The sequence below is a fragment of the Acartia tonsa genome, chromosome 3 (genome assembly GCF_053477335.1).
Source record: "Acartia tonsa isolate MP-2025a chromosome 3, ASM5347733v1, whole genome shotgun sequence".
NCBI classification, from domain to species: Eukaryota; Metazoa; Arthropoda; class Copepoda; order Calanoida; family Acartiidae; genus Acartia; species Acartia tonsa.
Genome location: NC_137262.1, coordinates 30,825,225 through 30,842,203, shown reverse-complemented (window position 1 = coordinate 30,842,203; position 16,979 = coordinate 30,825,225). Strand labels below are relative to the sequence as shown.

General features: G+C 30.1%; 1 protein-coding gene across 1 annotated transcript in view; it reads left to right on the top strand.

The window, feature by feature from the left end:
* The first annotated feature begins 293 nt into the window (after nt 1-293).
* The window catches only part of LOC145313902 (uncharacterized), a 51,653-nt gene continuing 34,967 nt past the window's right edge, over nt 294-16,979 (top strand). The window contains exon 1 of the mRNA XM_080153561.1: nt 294-419. Within this exon, the coding sequence (XP_080009687.1) occupies nt 342-419 (78 nt within the window). The 5' untranslated portion in view covers nt 294-341. The remainder of the gene's footprint in view (nt 420-16,979) is intronic.

Here is a 16,979-nt window from a genome sequence, read left to right as displayed (position 1 = left end):
TCTGTGGTTTCTAGAGAAGTAAAGTTTAAGTCCTTGAAAATAGCTTCTTGTTACTTAAAGATAAAAAGCAGTACTATATAAATAATTATTTTACAACAGAGAGAAAATTCAAACATCTACATATAATTATCTTTAGTGGTACAATAAAAGTTTGCAAAATATACAAATTTATATTTCATATAATATTTATTTTAGTAAATATTATGAAAATTAGATATAGATCAACAGGTTGTCCATCAAATCTTAAAGAACATATTATGTATTTAATTATGTATTAACAAGTAATATATTTCAGATGAATTAGTATGTTAGTTTAGATATAAAAAAGTGACTTTATAAAAATGAGTGATCTTCAGCTTATGAAACGTTTTCAGTCCTGTCTTAATCTGCATCTCTCCAAAACTCTGGTCATTCAAAAGGTAAGAAGTTTGATATTGAAATTTGTCGATTGACTTAGATATGTATCTTGATTATAGAAAAGCTAATTTGATAAATTGATATGTATACAAGGGAAAAATGGTTCTCTAACACAAAGTGACTTTTTATCACTGCTAGCCACCCCACCCCACCCCCTTTTTTATTTCCTATCACCCCTGCGAGAGACCTAACCCTGCGAGGCCATCCAGTACCCAAAATAAAGTTATAAGCAAACAATGAAAACTATCCCCCCCCCCCCCACTCCTTTTTTTTATTATTTAAAATGAGAGGGAATAAGGCTCTACAGGGTACTGTAATGCAATGCGTAAAAACAATTGAACGGTACACATTGTGCATTAAATGTATTTACAAAGTAATTAATGTGGTCAAGTAACAAATAAAGACGTAAATATATCTTAAACAAGTAAGAAAATATTCATAATTTAGCTATAATACGCATGTATTAACGTATATAATTATTATTGTATGTTTTCTAAATAAGTTTTAAACAAGAATGACAACATCCATAAGTAGCGAAGCACAAAATTTCGTGAATGGGACTGACGGTCATTGTTGTTTTTTTTTCAAACGACGGGAAATTTAATTTTGATATCTTTAACTGAAAAAATTTTGAAAATCGATTAATAAACACCAAAGATATGGGGGAAAATGTAAAAAATATAAAAATAGCCAAAAACCTGCAAAAAGGCAGTCTGACCGTCATTGTTGATTTCTTCAATTGACCGGAAATTTAATTTTTATATCTTTAACTGAAAAAATTTTGAAAATCGGTCCATAAACACCAAAGATATGGGGGAAAATGTAAAAAATATAAAAATAGCTATAAACCTGCAAAAAGGCAGTCTGACCGTCATTGTTGTTTTCTTCAAACGATGGGAAATTTAATTTTGATATCTTTAACTGAAAAAAGTTTGAAAATCGGACCATAAACACCAAAGATACGGGGGAAAATGTAAAAAATATAAAAATAGCCAAAAACCTGCAAAAAGGCAGTCTGACCGTCATTGTTGGGTCTCTAAACGACGGAAAATTTAATTTTGATATTTATAACTGAAAAAATTTTGAAAATCGGACCATAAACACCAAAGATATGAGGAAAAATGTGGAAAATAAAAAAATAGCCTAAAACCTGCTAAAAAGCCGTCCGACCGCCATTGATGTTTTATAGTTAATTGTGCTCCTTAATGATGGGAATGTTGTCAAAAAATTTCAGCTTTCTATCTTTTATAGGGGCTGAGTAAATCCCATTTCCCCCATAGCGTTACGGACTGACGGACTGACGGACGGACGGACGGACAAAGTGAATTATAGAGTAGCTTCGCTACTAAAAAGAGAAAACTTCTTTAAAGGGTATTTTAAGATTATTTTAATTTCTTTATCTGTAATTTTTACAACATGACTTTGAACAGAAGCTCTTTATAGTGAATATAAAAAATGACGTCATACAATACAAATGATCAATTATAGGCCAACATGTAGACTAAATTACCAATGGCAGACCAGTAAAGGCACTATAACAAGCTTCCTTTGTACAACAAGATGCGGGGAAATAACACATTTGTAACATTTACCAATGATTAGCAAAATAAAATCAGGCAAAATTGTTTTTAATTTTCAATATAAAAGAAATATGTAAATTAAGTTAAAAAGTAGCTCTGAAGTAAATACAACTACTATATATGTACAGTTAATAGCTTGAGGAGTATTGAACTTTAGAAACAAACAATCTAAAACTGTTTTTGTCAATTTAAACTGATAAAAATTACCATATTATCTAATTTTGATTTTTTCTTGGCTAATTTTTTACTTGCTACAGTGTGATATTTGAATTGGCTACAGTCTACTTGTGTGACAATTATCTTGATAATATACAATTTCAATAAATTCTAATAGATCTCTTGTTAATATATGTACTTCTTTCTAATTATTAAGAAGTGGCATCACCATTGGCCTCTAGGCTAATGAATGAAATGATTTTTAGATTGAATAAAAAGGGGGAGTATGTCCAACAACATTTAAAAATTATAATGGATTACTCCTTTAGGAAGAGGTATTCGAGCATCTTTAAAATATAAACCGAAAAGTCTAACTTTTAGCGAATATTGAGTTTTTTAAAAAGCAAACTTTTGGTCATAGAGACTCGACAATTCAATTTTCGAAATGTATAGAATAAGAATTTTCCAAAATTCGAACACTTTTGTTAAACATATATTAAACCAAATTATATGGATAAAATTAAATAGTAGATTAGCCGAACAAGTAATCAATAGTACATCCAAATTCCCCACTATAGTATTTGATCTATAATTGATTTATATCGTATTTGTTCTCAAGAATTAAGATAAGAAATGGATTTATAAATGTATGGAGGATTAATATAATTTAGGTAAAATAATGCCACAATACATTTGAGTAAAATCCGGGAGGGCTGGAAATTATTGGTACCCAAAGTTTGTTACCGCGTTATCATATTCGTTAGCTCTAAAACTTTGGGTTCTTTTATCTAACTTTGATTTCAAACTTTTAGTTTCCAATCTTTTTAACCATAATCTTAATCTACAATAGGGTTAGTTTTGTTTGTCATCAAAGGGGATATGTATGTTTTATCATCCAGTATTGTATCCCCCAAAATTCCTTATCAAAATAGAACTAAATTGAAGAATATTTTTTTGAAACGGAGTAGAAATTCAAAATAAAGTAAATTCTAATTTACCAGGAGAAAATGTCATGAAATTTTATGAGCCTATCTCATATAGAAGCTAAGTAGATTCCTTCTTATCTGCATATAAATGTCTCTCCCCATGTCGTTGTTATGCAAGACGTACAGACAAAGTGAATTATAAAATAGCTGCTTATTTGTCAGGATTAAATAATAAAAATTTTGCTTCTTAATCCAGAAAATCTAAAAAGTATGCTTTATTACGGACAAATATATATATTAATTTTGCTACTAGTGAAAAAACGAAAAATTCTGTATCCCAATGCACTATTTAAGATTTAATAAATATTTAACCAGGGGTTATTTTGCCCGGAGGGTTTCCCTTGGTCAAATGCTTTGGGTCAACAAAAGTGTCTGAGAAAGTTTTTTTGGTGTCAAGATATACATCATTATTATTCTTTTATTGCGGTCAAAAACGAGGATGGTTTTAATCATGCATATGGAGTAGCACAGCTTTAAACGTTGACAATAATGTAGTACATAAATAGTTTTTGGTTATCGTTTACAGTGAATCTTCTTATAGGTCCAGGTAAGGTAATCCTCACAAGAGAAATCGCCCATAGAACAAATGAAACCGCCATAAGAATAAATTTTCCTGTTTAAAACTAAGATCAAAGTGAAGGGTCGACTCCCCCATAATCTCAAGTGTCCCTAGAGGCCTTAATGTATATATAAAGGTATATTTATACTTGTATATATGTGTGTTTAGCATTTGATTATTCTAGGGCTTAAAGTTCAAAATCTCAAAAATCTTCGAATATAAATATCAAATGATATTTTAGTCTAGGAACTAAATAGTAAATACACGTATAAATTAAATGATAGCTTGATCTATAAGTCTGTAACATGATGGAATATATAAAACCCTTCATTATAAAGCCTTTTTAAGATGCGTGACTTCTCTACAAGCAATGTATAGCATCGAACTAGAGACAATTCTCCATAAATATTGAAATAAAATCATAAAATAAAAACCAGAATTCTTTACCCGGGCGGGCCTTCACAAAACTTTTTAAGATTTGCGTCTTCAATACTATGCAATAAATAACTATTATTGCATTGTATGTTTAAACATCTTTAACGTGTCTTTTAATCTAATATTTTTCTTAAATAAACCCTAATCTGTCAATAAATTAATATTATGTTCATAAATTTCCAAAACCAAGCTAAATTTAGTAAATACATTTCTAATTACACATACCTTTTGATTTCTAGTGATAATCTAGAGAAGTCAGAGCATCATCCGTTTGTTATTGGATGTGAAACTCTAGGCTGATAGTTTAAGTAACATCCAGCAGATAACCAACCCTTTGATCGCATGACCTTTGTCTGGAAGTCCAAACTGTGCATGGTAATGAATTTTACCATTTTAAGGGCCAAAGCATTCCCCATATTGTCACACTATTAGTATCACGTGCTAGACATAGCAGCAACCGATACCATTTTAAGGTCTCTAGTATACATAAAAAGCTTAAAATATTTTTTTTAATCTGGGTAATCTCGAATGGCCTAGTCCTTGTTATGTCTCTAATAGTTAGCTATTTACCTCTAGGGAAAAAATCTAGCATATCAATCAAACAAATATTTTTATCTATCATAAAATAAAATTTTAAGTTACCCTAATTTTTTTGAAAAGAAATACCTAGTATTAAAACTGCCTTAAACTTTCTGCTTATTTTATTTTGCTTTTATTAAACTTAGTTATAAAAGAAAAGGTTCCATTTCCAAGATTTTCCTTAAGCTTAAAAATTAGAACACATGCATAAATAACTTAAAGTGTTAAAGATTTGAATTTACAGTTACTTTAGAATCCTACCAAATACGCGCATGGTACAAAGTTCTCAATCATTTGTATTTTAGTTGACATCACGAACATCATGTAAACATCACAAAACTTTCAAAATTTCTTTAAACATTTTTGGGTGTAAATTAGGATGGCTCAAAATAGTTAAAAACATTATCCAATAAACTAATAGATAGGGAGAGGGATATAATGCTTAGTATACTTCAAATAAAAATAAGCTACCAAAGGAACAGTTTTACACATAAAGATTATCGTTCATTGCACAATCCCTTATCCCTACATTTTATGACGTTTATGATGGGTCACACATGTAAAAAGATGTAAAAACCAAACTATCCTATTATATAACCTTTTTGCTTGAAGCTTTATATCTCAACTAGCGGCTACGCCCCAAGAAGCCTCTAGGGGCACTTCAGGTTGGAGGGGGAAATGTCGACATCATTCCATTTTAAATTTGAGTTTCAAAAGAGTAAAAAAAATGATTTTTAGGGGAGGGGGTTAAAGACACCCTCCCCAAAAATAGTTTAAAGCCTTCCTAGGACCTATTAGAAGTTTCACTGTAAAGGAGAACAATATCGGTTCAACGGTTAGCGAGATCCTTCGGGACAGACAAAAAACGCTTGCTACTTTATATAATAGGATAACGACTGAACCTAAGTAACCTTCACAAAGGACCTGCGATGGTTTTAAGATATTTTGTTTTCAGATCTAAATTTTGGGATTTGTGAAGCTATCTTTCTATTTCTTTCAAATACAGAGCTGGATCTTTAAATCATTTTAGTGGTGAGCCAGATCGGGGTGCACCGAATTTCAGCCAATCACAGCGCGGCATTTTATAAAATGCTGTGCTCTCATTGGTGAAAAGTTGGCTCACCCCGATCTGGCTCACCACTAAAATGATTTAAAGATCCAGCCCAAAGCACCTAGAGGCTAAGGGGGAAGCCACTTGTATTCATTAAATAGCCAATCATAAAAACATTTGAAGAAAGATAGAAGTTAATTAATTCTAATTAGTGCAAAAACTTTGACGCAAGGTATAATGCAGCTTTGATTTATTATAATTAGTTTAAATGAAATATTTGTTCCAAATGTGATTATCTGATAAAAATCTTGACAAATTTGTCCATCCTACTGTATTATTTAGGATTGGCTATCATGACAATAGAAATATTAGTCTAGAGTGGTTAAACTATCTTTTTCAGAAATACATAATCCTATAATATTAAGTAATAAGTTTAATTTTATTTGCTAGATAAGATAGTGCTAATCTGTGAACAGATTACGTTATTCATTCGAGGAAGGATTTTCAAAGGTCCTAGAATATTTTAAGTTTTGGGATAGTTTTAGGTTATTTTACTTCCCTCCCTAACTTAGATGCTAAGGGCACAGTCGCTTGTAGATAGATAAAGTAAAGAAATAATTTTCTTCCTTATTAGATCTTTCTTTTAATTAAAAGTTAATTTAGTGTTATCAAAAAAAAAGTTAGTGCTTTTATTGCAATCATCAAAAGGAAAATAAGATGTTTAAATCCTATTGCTATAAACTGGTGTGACTCTAAATTTGTCTATTGCCAAAAGTATGTTATGAAGTTAAGCCAAATTTGTGCCGTATAAGGATATTTTCCCGCAAAGTAACCAAGCCAATCCATCTTTTCCCCGTGTTATCGCATTTGCACAAAGAATAAAGTTAGTAAAAAGCAACGTTTCAAAAAATGTAAATCAAGCATTTGAACCCCCCCCCCCCCCCCCAATCTAATTGTGTGAAATTTTAGTTTTTTATCTTATTTTCTGGGTTGGGGGAGTTATAACTCCAGTATTTTACTTATTTAAATATTCGTGGAAAATTGTCTGTAGTAAAACTATACATGAATTTCAGTACGGCTGAAAGCCAGCAGAAATCAACCGGATTCGAAGCCATACTGGAAAAGATAATCTTTGATTTAATGTTTTCTCAGCTTAAATGTGTTAACGCCTTTTTTCCAGCTTTTGGCCAAATTTTAGTCAAAACTATTGGAAAATTATTGCATAAAAAAGTTTTACATTGAATAACACGTTGTTTTTCATGGAAATTTTCATTAGTCAAATAGGTATCTATTTTAAAACATAATCAAATGTTGAAAAAGTTTTGATTAATTGTATATCAATGTGACAAAAATTTAACTTTCAGTATGGCTTAGAAACTGATTAGTAACCGCTGGATTAGAACCGGTTCTCAGCCATACTGAAAAACATGTAGAGCATCGTATTACAGCCAATTATCCACAAATAATACAAAAAAAATCATAAAATTAATGCCAGTTTTGTTATCCTTGGAATTACAAAACTGAATTTAATCTTATAATTTTTCATTTTAATATCCGCGTAAAGCTGTCTATAATACAATGCAATAAATAACTACTCAAATTAAAATACTGAATACCCTTACTAACACAATATTAAGAAGACATTTTGTTGCTTTTAGAGAAGCTTCATTAATCAAAAATCGTCTTTTTTTAGTTGGTTAATAAAGTAGCTACTTTTCTGTAGATTGCAATACATTTTCATCTGTTTGAAAAAAACAAAAGAATGATTAAGATGCAATTTAATCTGTTTGCCTTATAAAGATGTTATTTTTCTGGCAATAAGAAAATTTAAATTTAAAAACAGAAGGCAAATTAATCAAAACACACCTTACAATTTTAATACAAAATTTATGGCAAAAATGTGAAAATTATACCTAAATTGCTTTCAAAATATCAAAATAAAGCCTTTTATTGAGATTAAATTTTATGGGCTTTCTTTAAAAGTTTTAAACAATATTTAAGATTGATTGTTTAATTTTGCTTTGTTTAAAATTAGTCTTATTAAAATGGATAGGGAATATACGTGGATATTATAAAAGAGGAAAAATTGTCGTCAATTTAGGTTGATAACATGGAACTCCTTTATTGGTCTGTTTGTTCATACAGTAGGAGGAGAGGGGATGGGGTGAAGGGGGAATCTTTATTAGAGAACATGAAAACAGTATAAGATCTAAGTAATTAATGGTATATCCATTCTTATCAACAAAAAATAACCTAATCATTCAGAAAGTGTAATGAGTAGTTTTAACAAGGATGACAACATCCATAAAAGCGAAGCACTGAAACGGTAGGACAAACGGACATTAACACTTGTATAGTGTTAGAACTTAATTATCATAATATAAATTTATAAGAGTCAAAGCAAAATTGTAAGTAAATTTGTTGTAAAACTGCTTGATACAGGATAATTTTTATGGACATACTTACATTTTTAGGACTTGATTATAGAGTTGCTTCGCTTATTACATTATACTTTGTTGTCTCAGGAATCAATATACCAAAAATCAGATCAATCCAATGATTTGATCACATAAAAATTTGTTGTTAAAAAAGTAAAAAAATCAACATGTTTAAAATGGACGTACGGACATTTTGGTAATGATTATAGAGTTGCTACGCTTTCTAAATCGTACCTAACTACTACAGGAATCACCATGCAAAATTTGAAATCGATAGGACAATTCTAACATGCCTAAATTAACGGAAAAAGCTATCCGTTACGGACGTTCGGACGTACGGACGGACGGACGGACGTACGGACGGACCGACCCTAATTATAGAAAAGCTTCGCTTTTAAAAAGATCAGATTTTTATATATGACTAATTTGAAGGTGTAGACGAATTCTTAAAAGCAAAAACAAAACTTACAGTTATACAACAAGTTAAGTTTTTTTTCTTTTTAAAGCATTGAAATATGTTGGTATAATTCCTTAATTCATTATCCTTAACAACATTGGTTTATTATTTTAAACAAATCAATTATATTTGAGAGTTCCTAGTCCCAAGGGACTATTATAACACTTGCTCCATATCTTGGCTCGGCAGCCAAAGTCGCACTAACCCAAGCTGATTGCATAAAGCTGGGCGGCTTGGAGGAAGCCTCAACGTTAAGTTACTTTTAGTCTCAGCCACAGCTAGAGAAACCAGCTCATCATCTAGGCTGTTCAACCCGCTTAATGCAAATATAATATCCTAAAAAGGCACCACATATATATTAGTTTCGAAATATAATGTAATGTAATACAAGTAAAAAAAATGATCACACATAAATCTTTAAAAATAATAACAGAAATTTAACCTCTATTGAAAATTCTTTTTAAGTTCAATCAATGCTATTATGCTATTGAAAACCTATCAATAGTTTCATGTTTATACAACAAATGCTGATTATAACACCTATTTTTAGATTGAATGCACAGAATATTTTAAAGATACTTGTTGCTGAGCCCCTAGCCCTATTTGATTTTTCTAAATGAAAAATAAGTTTAATTACTATTTTTCAGGGTTTTATCTTTAAGAGATTGTAAACTAGAAAGTACAAAGCCTCTCTAAGAAATTTTATAAAGTACATACTAACATTCAGATAATCCTAGTATATAAAGAAGTCAGAGTTATTATTTTAATTCTGTAAAGAATTATCTCAATGAAGTGATTAAGTTCCCAATTTTACAAAATTTTCGGAATTGATATTTAGATATGTATCTTGGAATTATTTTGTTACTGCCCTCCCTTGCCTAGATGATAGCGGCGTAGCCGCTAGTTTGATGTGTAATAGACATGCATAATTAGTAAAAATTATAAACTTGGAAAGCTTTTTTTTGCAAAAATATAATATTAAGTTTCGTAGTTTCCCTTTAAATTAAATGTGCATAAATATTGCAAAGAAATAAAACAATTAATAAAATTTTCTTCCCACGTTTAATTTTTGTGCCCTGGTTATGGCCTCAACATAAAGTCATATACTTTATAACTTTATGGATGAAGTGTGCCTACAATTTGACGGAAACCAAGGATGACAACATCCATAAAAGCGAAGCACTGAAACGGTAGGACAAACGGACATTAACACTTGTATAGTATCTGAACTAGAAAATCGGAACATAAATGTATAAATGTCGAATCAAAATTGTAAGTAAATTTGTTGAAAAACTGCTTAAAAACAGGATAATGCTTATGGACATACTTACATTTTGGACTTGATTATAGAGTTGCTTCGCTTATAATATTGTTCTTTGTTGTCCCAGGAATCAATATACCAAAAATCAGATCAAACGGATAAATAGAACACTTGAAAATTTGTTGTTAAAAAAGTAAAAAAATCAACATGTTTAAAATGGACGTACGGACATTTTGGTAATGATTATAGAGTTGCTACGCTTTCTAAATCGTACCCAACTACTACAGGAATCATCATGCTAAGTTTGAAATCGATAGGACAATTCTAACATGCCTAAATTAACGAATAAAAGCTATCTATCTCGGACGGACGTACGGACCGACCCTAATTATAAAAAAGCTTCGCTTTTAAAAACCCTATATTTTCATTGATAAGTAGGCACATTTAAAACACAAGATACCTTAAAATTAAATGGGAAATATAACAGAAATATGAAATATTCAGTACATTTTAACAATTCTGTTTTTTTTTCTATTTATACTATATTGTTAGCTTTTGACTTTTGTGCTATGCATTGCATAGACTTTTTTGTGGTTTTGTGAGTGGACCAAGTATAAAGATGCTACTAGCCATATGCCACAATAAAATCATTAGTTGGGGATCTCAATGTTATTCAAAATGTAATATTGCTTGGATCTTACACCAGATTAAAATGTACTCTAATAAAGTGAAACTTTTAGCTGACCAATATAATGACCCTCCCCTCCCCCCCCGCATCTACTTTATAATTAAGACATATTTCTACTATCGACAAGCCATCCTTTCGTCTGTAATACTTAGATTTTTAAAATCCGTAAAATAACAAACTTAGATCTCTAACTTGAAAAATAAACTATTGGTTCCTGCTGTTTCTTCAAAATTATCAAAGAATTTTTGTTTGCTTTGGGCAAAACAAAATTCATCTTTTCCTCTTTCTTTTGCCACCTACACACAGACAATACACAATAATATGTGCCCTTTATGCCAGGGCCTTTAAGGGATAAGACAATATGATAAATTGATGTACATCCCCAATCATGTTTAATAAAATTATCCCTTCTGTAGATAAAAATCATTGGTGGAAAAAGTTTGAATACTGCTAAAGTTTGTAAAAACTTATCAAGATTTATTATCGGTCCCCAAAGTTTTTGAATAACCAAAGGAATGAAAAAATGTGTTTCTTAAACTTTAAGGGCAAGTATAACTTAGATTTCTATGTCCTCGCCCTCCCTGGTTTTCTTCAAACCCTTGAAGGGCAAATAAATATTAAAAACAAACATCCAATTCATTGGTATTCATTTCAGAGTTTTCAAATTTTGCCTCGAATTCTTGCATTAGTATCGGAGCTACTTTATAACTAGAGTTCTGAACGTCCGACAGAGTACGATACTGTAACAGGAAATAAAAAAATTGGCCAAAACTAATTTTTTTAAAGAAATGATGATTTGGAATATCTAAAAGTGTTGTCGTGTTCAGTGATTTATTGACAATGCTTGCTTTTTTACAAAATTTCAAAAAAAAATCTTCATATCATGGTGCCATTACTTTTTTTACGGTTTTAGCTCAGATCCTTATTTTATGACTTTCCTTTTTTAATACTATTATTTGTTTGAAGCTTGAGATCTCAATAACCTGAAAAGGTTAAGTCATCCTTCTTAGTGAAGCTTCAAACAGGTCGAGGGGTGGTTTTATGCAATCTTGTTTTTAAATTTAAGCCTTGGGATGGTTTTAAGCTATTTATCTATTTATCTCTTTGAATTCATAGCCCCTAGATACTAGAGGCACATCCGCTATTTACATATAAGAAAGTAAGCATAACATATTTTAATTAAATGCTTGTAATATTTCTATGTTGGCAACCATGTGGATGTTAAAATAATATAGGTATATAATATTGTCTTATTAAAAAGCCTAAACCAATCAAACAGTATCCATTCTAAACAAATATACTTCAGACAGATATTTGTTTATTTTATTCTTTTAAAACTTATTCACAAGGATTGAAATATACATAAATACCAAATCACTCTAATATAGATCTGACTGAAAGATAAAGAATAGCTTAAAGCCAATTACTTTGTAATATAGAAAATTTACGTCATTTACTTGTGTAGACGGACGGCCGCGCCGGAAATGCAATTTCTAAATATAGAATAGATGTGCACGTAATGATTATTAATATAAAAATAGAAAGATATTACAGGATTCTTAAAAGCAAAGCTCTAAAATTAGATTATATGACAAACGAACATAAACCCTTAAAATAAATTTAAAGTCCAAAAACAATTGTAATGCAAAAAATAAAGGAAACTGTTTGAGGGCATACATAAAATTTTAGAACTTGATTAATATTATATAAATAGATGCTTTGTTAATAGTTAGTTTGTTGTCCTAAGACTAGATATTTCAAAAATCAGATGAATAGGCATATAAATCATACGGAAAATGTTATCAAAAAAGTTTTAAATCATCAAGTTTTAAATCGATGGACAGTTGTTAAATGCTTAATTTTTTTAAGTTTGCCGATACGCACGGGTGGATGGACGTACTGATAAACCTTTTTTCAGAAAAGCATCGCTTTTAACAAGGAAATAAATTCTTATCACAGACAAAGGGTTACTCACATGCCTTATTAAAATTATATCCATAAAAATTATTTAGAGACATCTCACTATTATTCAAAGATCAGACATATGAATTTAAGCCAAAAAAAGTTGATCTTTTAGTTTTAAACATTTATTTTCAATAGACTTTGCCTGCCAAAAAATGCGACGTTTGGCACATGAAAAATATTTATTTTACCCACAACATTTTAACTTGTAGGAAATATCAAATAACATTTTTTATGTTTATATGTTTTTCTAAATATTGGATGTAAATGCAAATAATTTGAGAATATACATGTTTGAATAATACAATGATGAATTACTAAAAATATTCAGTTTTATTTCTGAAGTTAGTTTTTGTTACGGTATAATTTTTCTCGTATTCATTCGAATCCGGTGGATAGGAAACGGTTCTCATCCATACGAAAAAACTATGTCTAGCATCGTATTATATCCAGCTTTCTACGAATATAAAAATGTACAATCATAAGAAACCTCGGGGCTATAGAAACTGGTTTTAATCTTATAATTGTACATTCTATATCCGCGGAAAACCGTTTATAATACGATGAAAGAAATAACTATTCTTATTTTGTTTTATTTTTGTAAGCACATGAACAGATAGTTTTACATTTATCAGAGCAGTTTTTTTGTCATCTTTTCAGGTTTCATGCTACTGAGGGGGGGGGGGGGCTGAAGCATATGTTAAGAATTACCCGCATAAAAAAATCTGAATTAAATTATAAAAATATGTACAAGGGTTAAAATGTTTTTAAATTAATCAAATTTTTTCGTTAGAAGATTCGTAGATAATTCAATTAATAGAGAAAGATCATTTAGATTTGAAGACATTCCAATAGTTTGTTTTGTCGTTCCTACAAAACAAAACGTAATATTCTAATAATTGTTAAGCTATGCTAATAAAATACTTTTATTTATAAAAAAAAAATTTGCTTCATATATTCGGTATTCCTAAATATTTTCATTTAATTAATAGTGCCATAAAATTTATACAAAAGAAACAAATTTTTTATTCAAAATTGACAAAAAATGTAATTAAACTAATTAATATTTAAATCGTGATTTTAAAGACATAAGGTGGTTGTAATATTCTAAGAGAAAGGTTAAATTCAAATTAAAAGTGTCTTCGCCCTTAGCCATTGAGACATTTTAATCTTCTATCTAAAAAGATTAAATATTTTACAAGTATAAAGTGAGGTTAGGCTGAAACCTCCCTACTTATCGGAAAGATGAAAGAATGATTAGGGCCAAAACAAGCGCAACTTATTACCTTTCACACTTATTACTTTCAGACAAAGGTCGTGCAATCAAAGAATTGGTGACAAGAAGAATGTTTACCGTTTAATCATACACTTCATTGTCAAAATTTGGTTCAGAGTTACACCAAAATAATATCTCTTGGTGTATCCCGTCCACTATAGTTGAAGACGAAGAAAGTCCTTCGATGACGTCATAAAAATGAGGGACGAGGAGAGGATGAGTGGGAAAGAAAACCCCTAAAAAAGAAATAGATAATCCCTCGTTTTTATGACGTAACATGCTGATTTTTTTAGGGTCTTTCTTCGTCTTCATTTGCAGTTGACGTCCATTAGTACATGGATAAGTAAGATTAAAAACCTTCAACAAAGTGATATAGCTTTATATAAACTTAATAACACGGACAATATTCTAATTCTAGAATAACTGCAGTAATAAAAACAGAGAATTAACATATAAAATCACGCAACAATTCAATTATTTTTTAAATTGTTAAAAATAATTTGCTTAATATACTGAAAATACAGTCAAACCCTAAATTAACAAGGTTTATAATATGTATAAAAGCGAGGCTCTGAAATAGTAGGAAAAACGAACATTAACTAATACTTATAAAGTGTCAGAACTAAATAATCAGAATATAAATTTTAACAAGTTTGACAACATATGCAAAAGAGAATAAAAGCGTTAACAATTTTATAGTATCAAAATTTTTGTAAAAAAGGAGAACAATCCACTGATTTTCTACTAAAGATAATCTAATTCATGGTTGTATTGACGAACATACACAAAAAAATAGAAAAGTTTTGAAAGTTAATTATAAGAATAACTCAATTATACTATTTATGGTAATTACTCCTAAGTATTCTAATTAGAGGGCGTTTTTAGACATTTAAATCACTAAGAATATATGTTAATATGTTATTGTACAGTATATTCTAAATCAAGTGGATGTCAGTCTGTCTGCCTCTGTTTTAATATCTCTAAACTTTCTAGTAATTGAATGTATTATAGGGAGCTCTATCTATATTTCTGGCAAGTTTTTGAAATCCATGTTAAAAAATGGTTTCATTATTATGTCAACATGTAGTATGTCGTTAAAATGTCAATGACTCAATATGCTGTAAATAGGTCGATGTTATGTCTGCCATATCAACTTAAAGCCATATGAGCGTTGTAAAATAAATATATCCTTGTACTAAAGTAACAAGATGTCTGTTTGTTTGTATTGGATGTCCTTGTCTGTACCGAAGGATCTTGCTAACCGCTAAATCGATTGGATTCTCCTTAACAGGGTAGCTTCTCATAGGTCTCGGGAAGGTTTATAACTTTTTGGGGAAATCGTCTCAAGAAAAAAATTCCCCATCCCCCCTAAAAAAATTTAATTTTTTTTAAACTAAAATAAATAGGTTTTGGGATTAAACAACCCCCTCCTGAAGTGCCGCTAGTTAAAAAATATAGCAAGTCGATATTATTCCAGCCACGACAACTTTTTATTAAAGCCACATGGTCGACATTTTAAAATTGCATTTCGGTAGTATGCTAACAGTTTTGAAAAGAGTTTATATGCATGAAAGACATTGACTTCTTATGATATATGATATTCTATGTTGATGACATGATGAATCTTTTTTTATAACATTTTTGTTTACTTTAAAGACTTTAAGTAAATATGCCATGGCTTAGCTTAATAGTTATTGACCCCAATTTTGACTTAACATTCCCTAATTTTTAAAGTGTAGATCCTTTGCCCACTACTCCCCAATTTTTTATCAAAGTTAAACTTTTTTATAATTTTATTTATATCAGATTAATTTAAATTCAGAAAAAAAACCGCAGAAAATAGGGCTCAACACCTTGACTATTCTTTTAGGAAGCTAGGTGATGGATGTGGGTCACTTGCTAATAAAGGGTTCTGCTGAAGAATTTACCCATTGAAAACTGCAAATAAGCCCAGTCATTACATGCACTAAAATTGCTTAATCTGGTGTTACTACAATACCGCCGGTGATAAAAGCTACTTTCAGCAATGCTTATCTTTTGTGATCCTAAGCCCTTTGTATTTTCTTGTGCCTTGGTTGCCTTAAGCAGCTGCTAAGCCCTGAAGAAGCAATCTATATAAAAAAAATATAAGATAAAAGAGTTTTAATTTTTATAATTCTGAGTTAGTGTTTTTGCGTGGACGCTTCCCTGTTTATCTGAATTACTCTGTTATTAACTGCACGAGTCAAATATTTGTTGCAATTTTACAGTCATTTTTTTAAAACTCTACAGGTCAATAGGAAACTATTAGTCCGTTCATCCATAGCAATAAATTATATTTATAGCATAAAATTGGTGAGCTATTTTTTTATATTCATGATGCATATATACTTTCTCTAAATCTTGTGTGCTATTATTATATCCTTATAATAAAGTAATAGGATCCCTGTCAGTCTGTTTGTCTTTACCCAAGGACCTCGCTAGCCTCTGAATCGCTGTGGTTCTGCTTTGCACGGTAGCTTCTTGGGGTCCTAGGAAGGTTTATAATTATTTTGTGGATGGTACCACAACCCTCCCGAAAAATGGCCTCTAGTAAAAAATAACCCCCGTTTTTCTTTTAAAATCTAAAATAATAAATTGGGTTATCAAATTCAACCCCCCACCCTTTCTCTCTCTTGAGTGCCCCTAGAGGCCTATAGGGTTGTAGCCGCTAGTATACCTTATAGTCAACATTATAATTACATTAGATATTTACATTAGAATATACATATATATTCATAGAAAAAAGTCAGGTATCAATAATTTTATTTTAGCATATATAAAGGATGAACATAATAACGTTAAGAAAAATAAAATGATTAAAAGTTTCAAATATTTGATTTTATCTGATTGCATTATTTGCTTAAATTTTTTTAGTATTTTGAGTTATTTTCTTTTTTTCAGGTAAGATGATTCTTTATGTAAGATGTTAAAATCAAATAAAAGTGTAAGTATTTGTACATTGTTTTAATGCAAGTTTTTAAATTTTTTAAAATATATTTCTTTAAATAACTTAACCAGAGACGTGTAGAATATCTAAAATGGTGGCAAAATCAAGCTTCCCTTGCAAAATCCCCTGAGCTAAACGTTTTTATCTTTCCTCCAAGTAGTTGAGA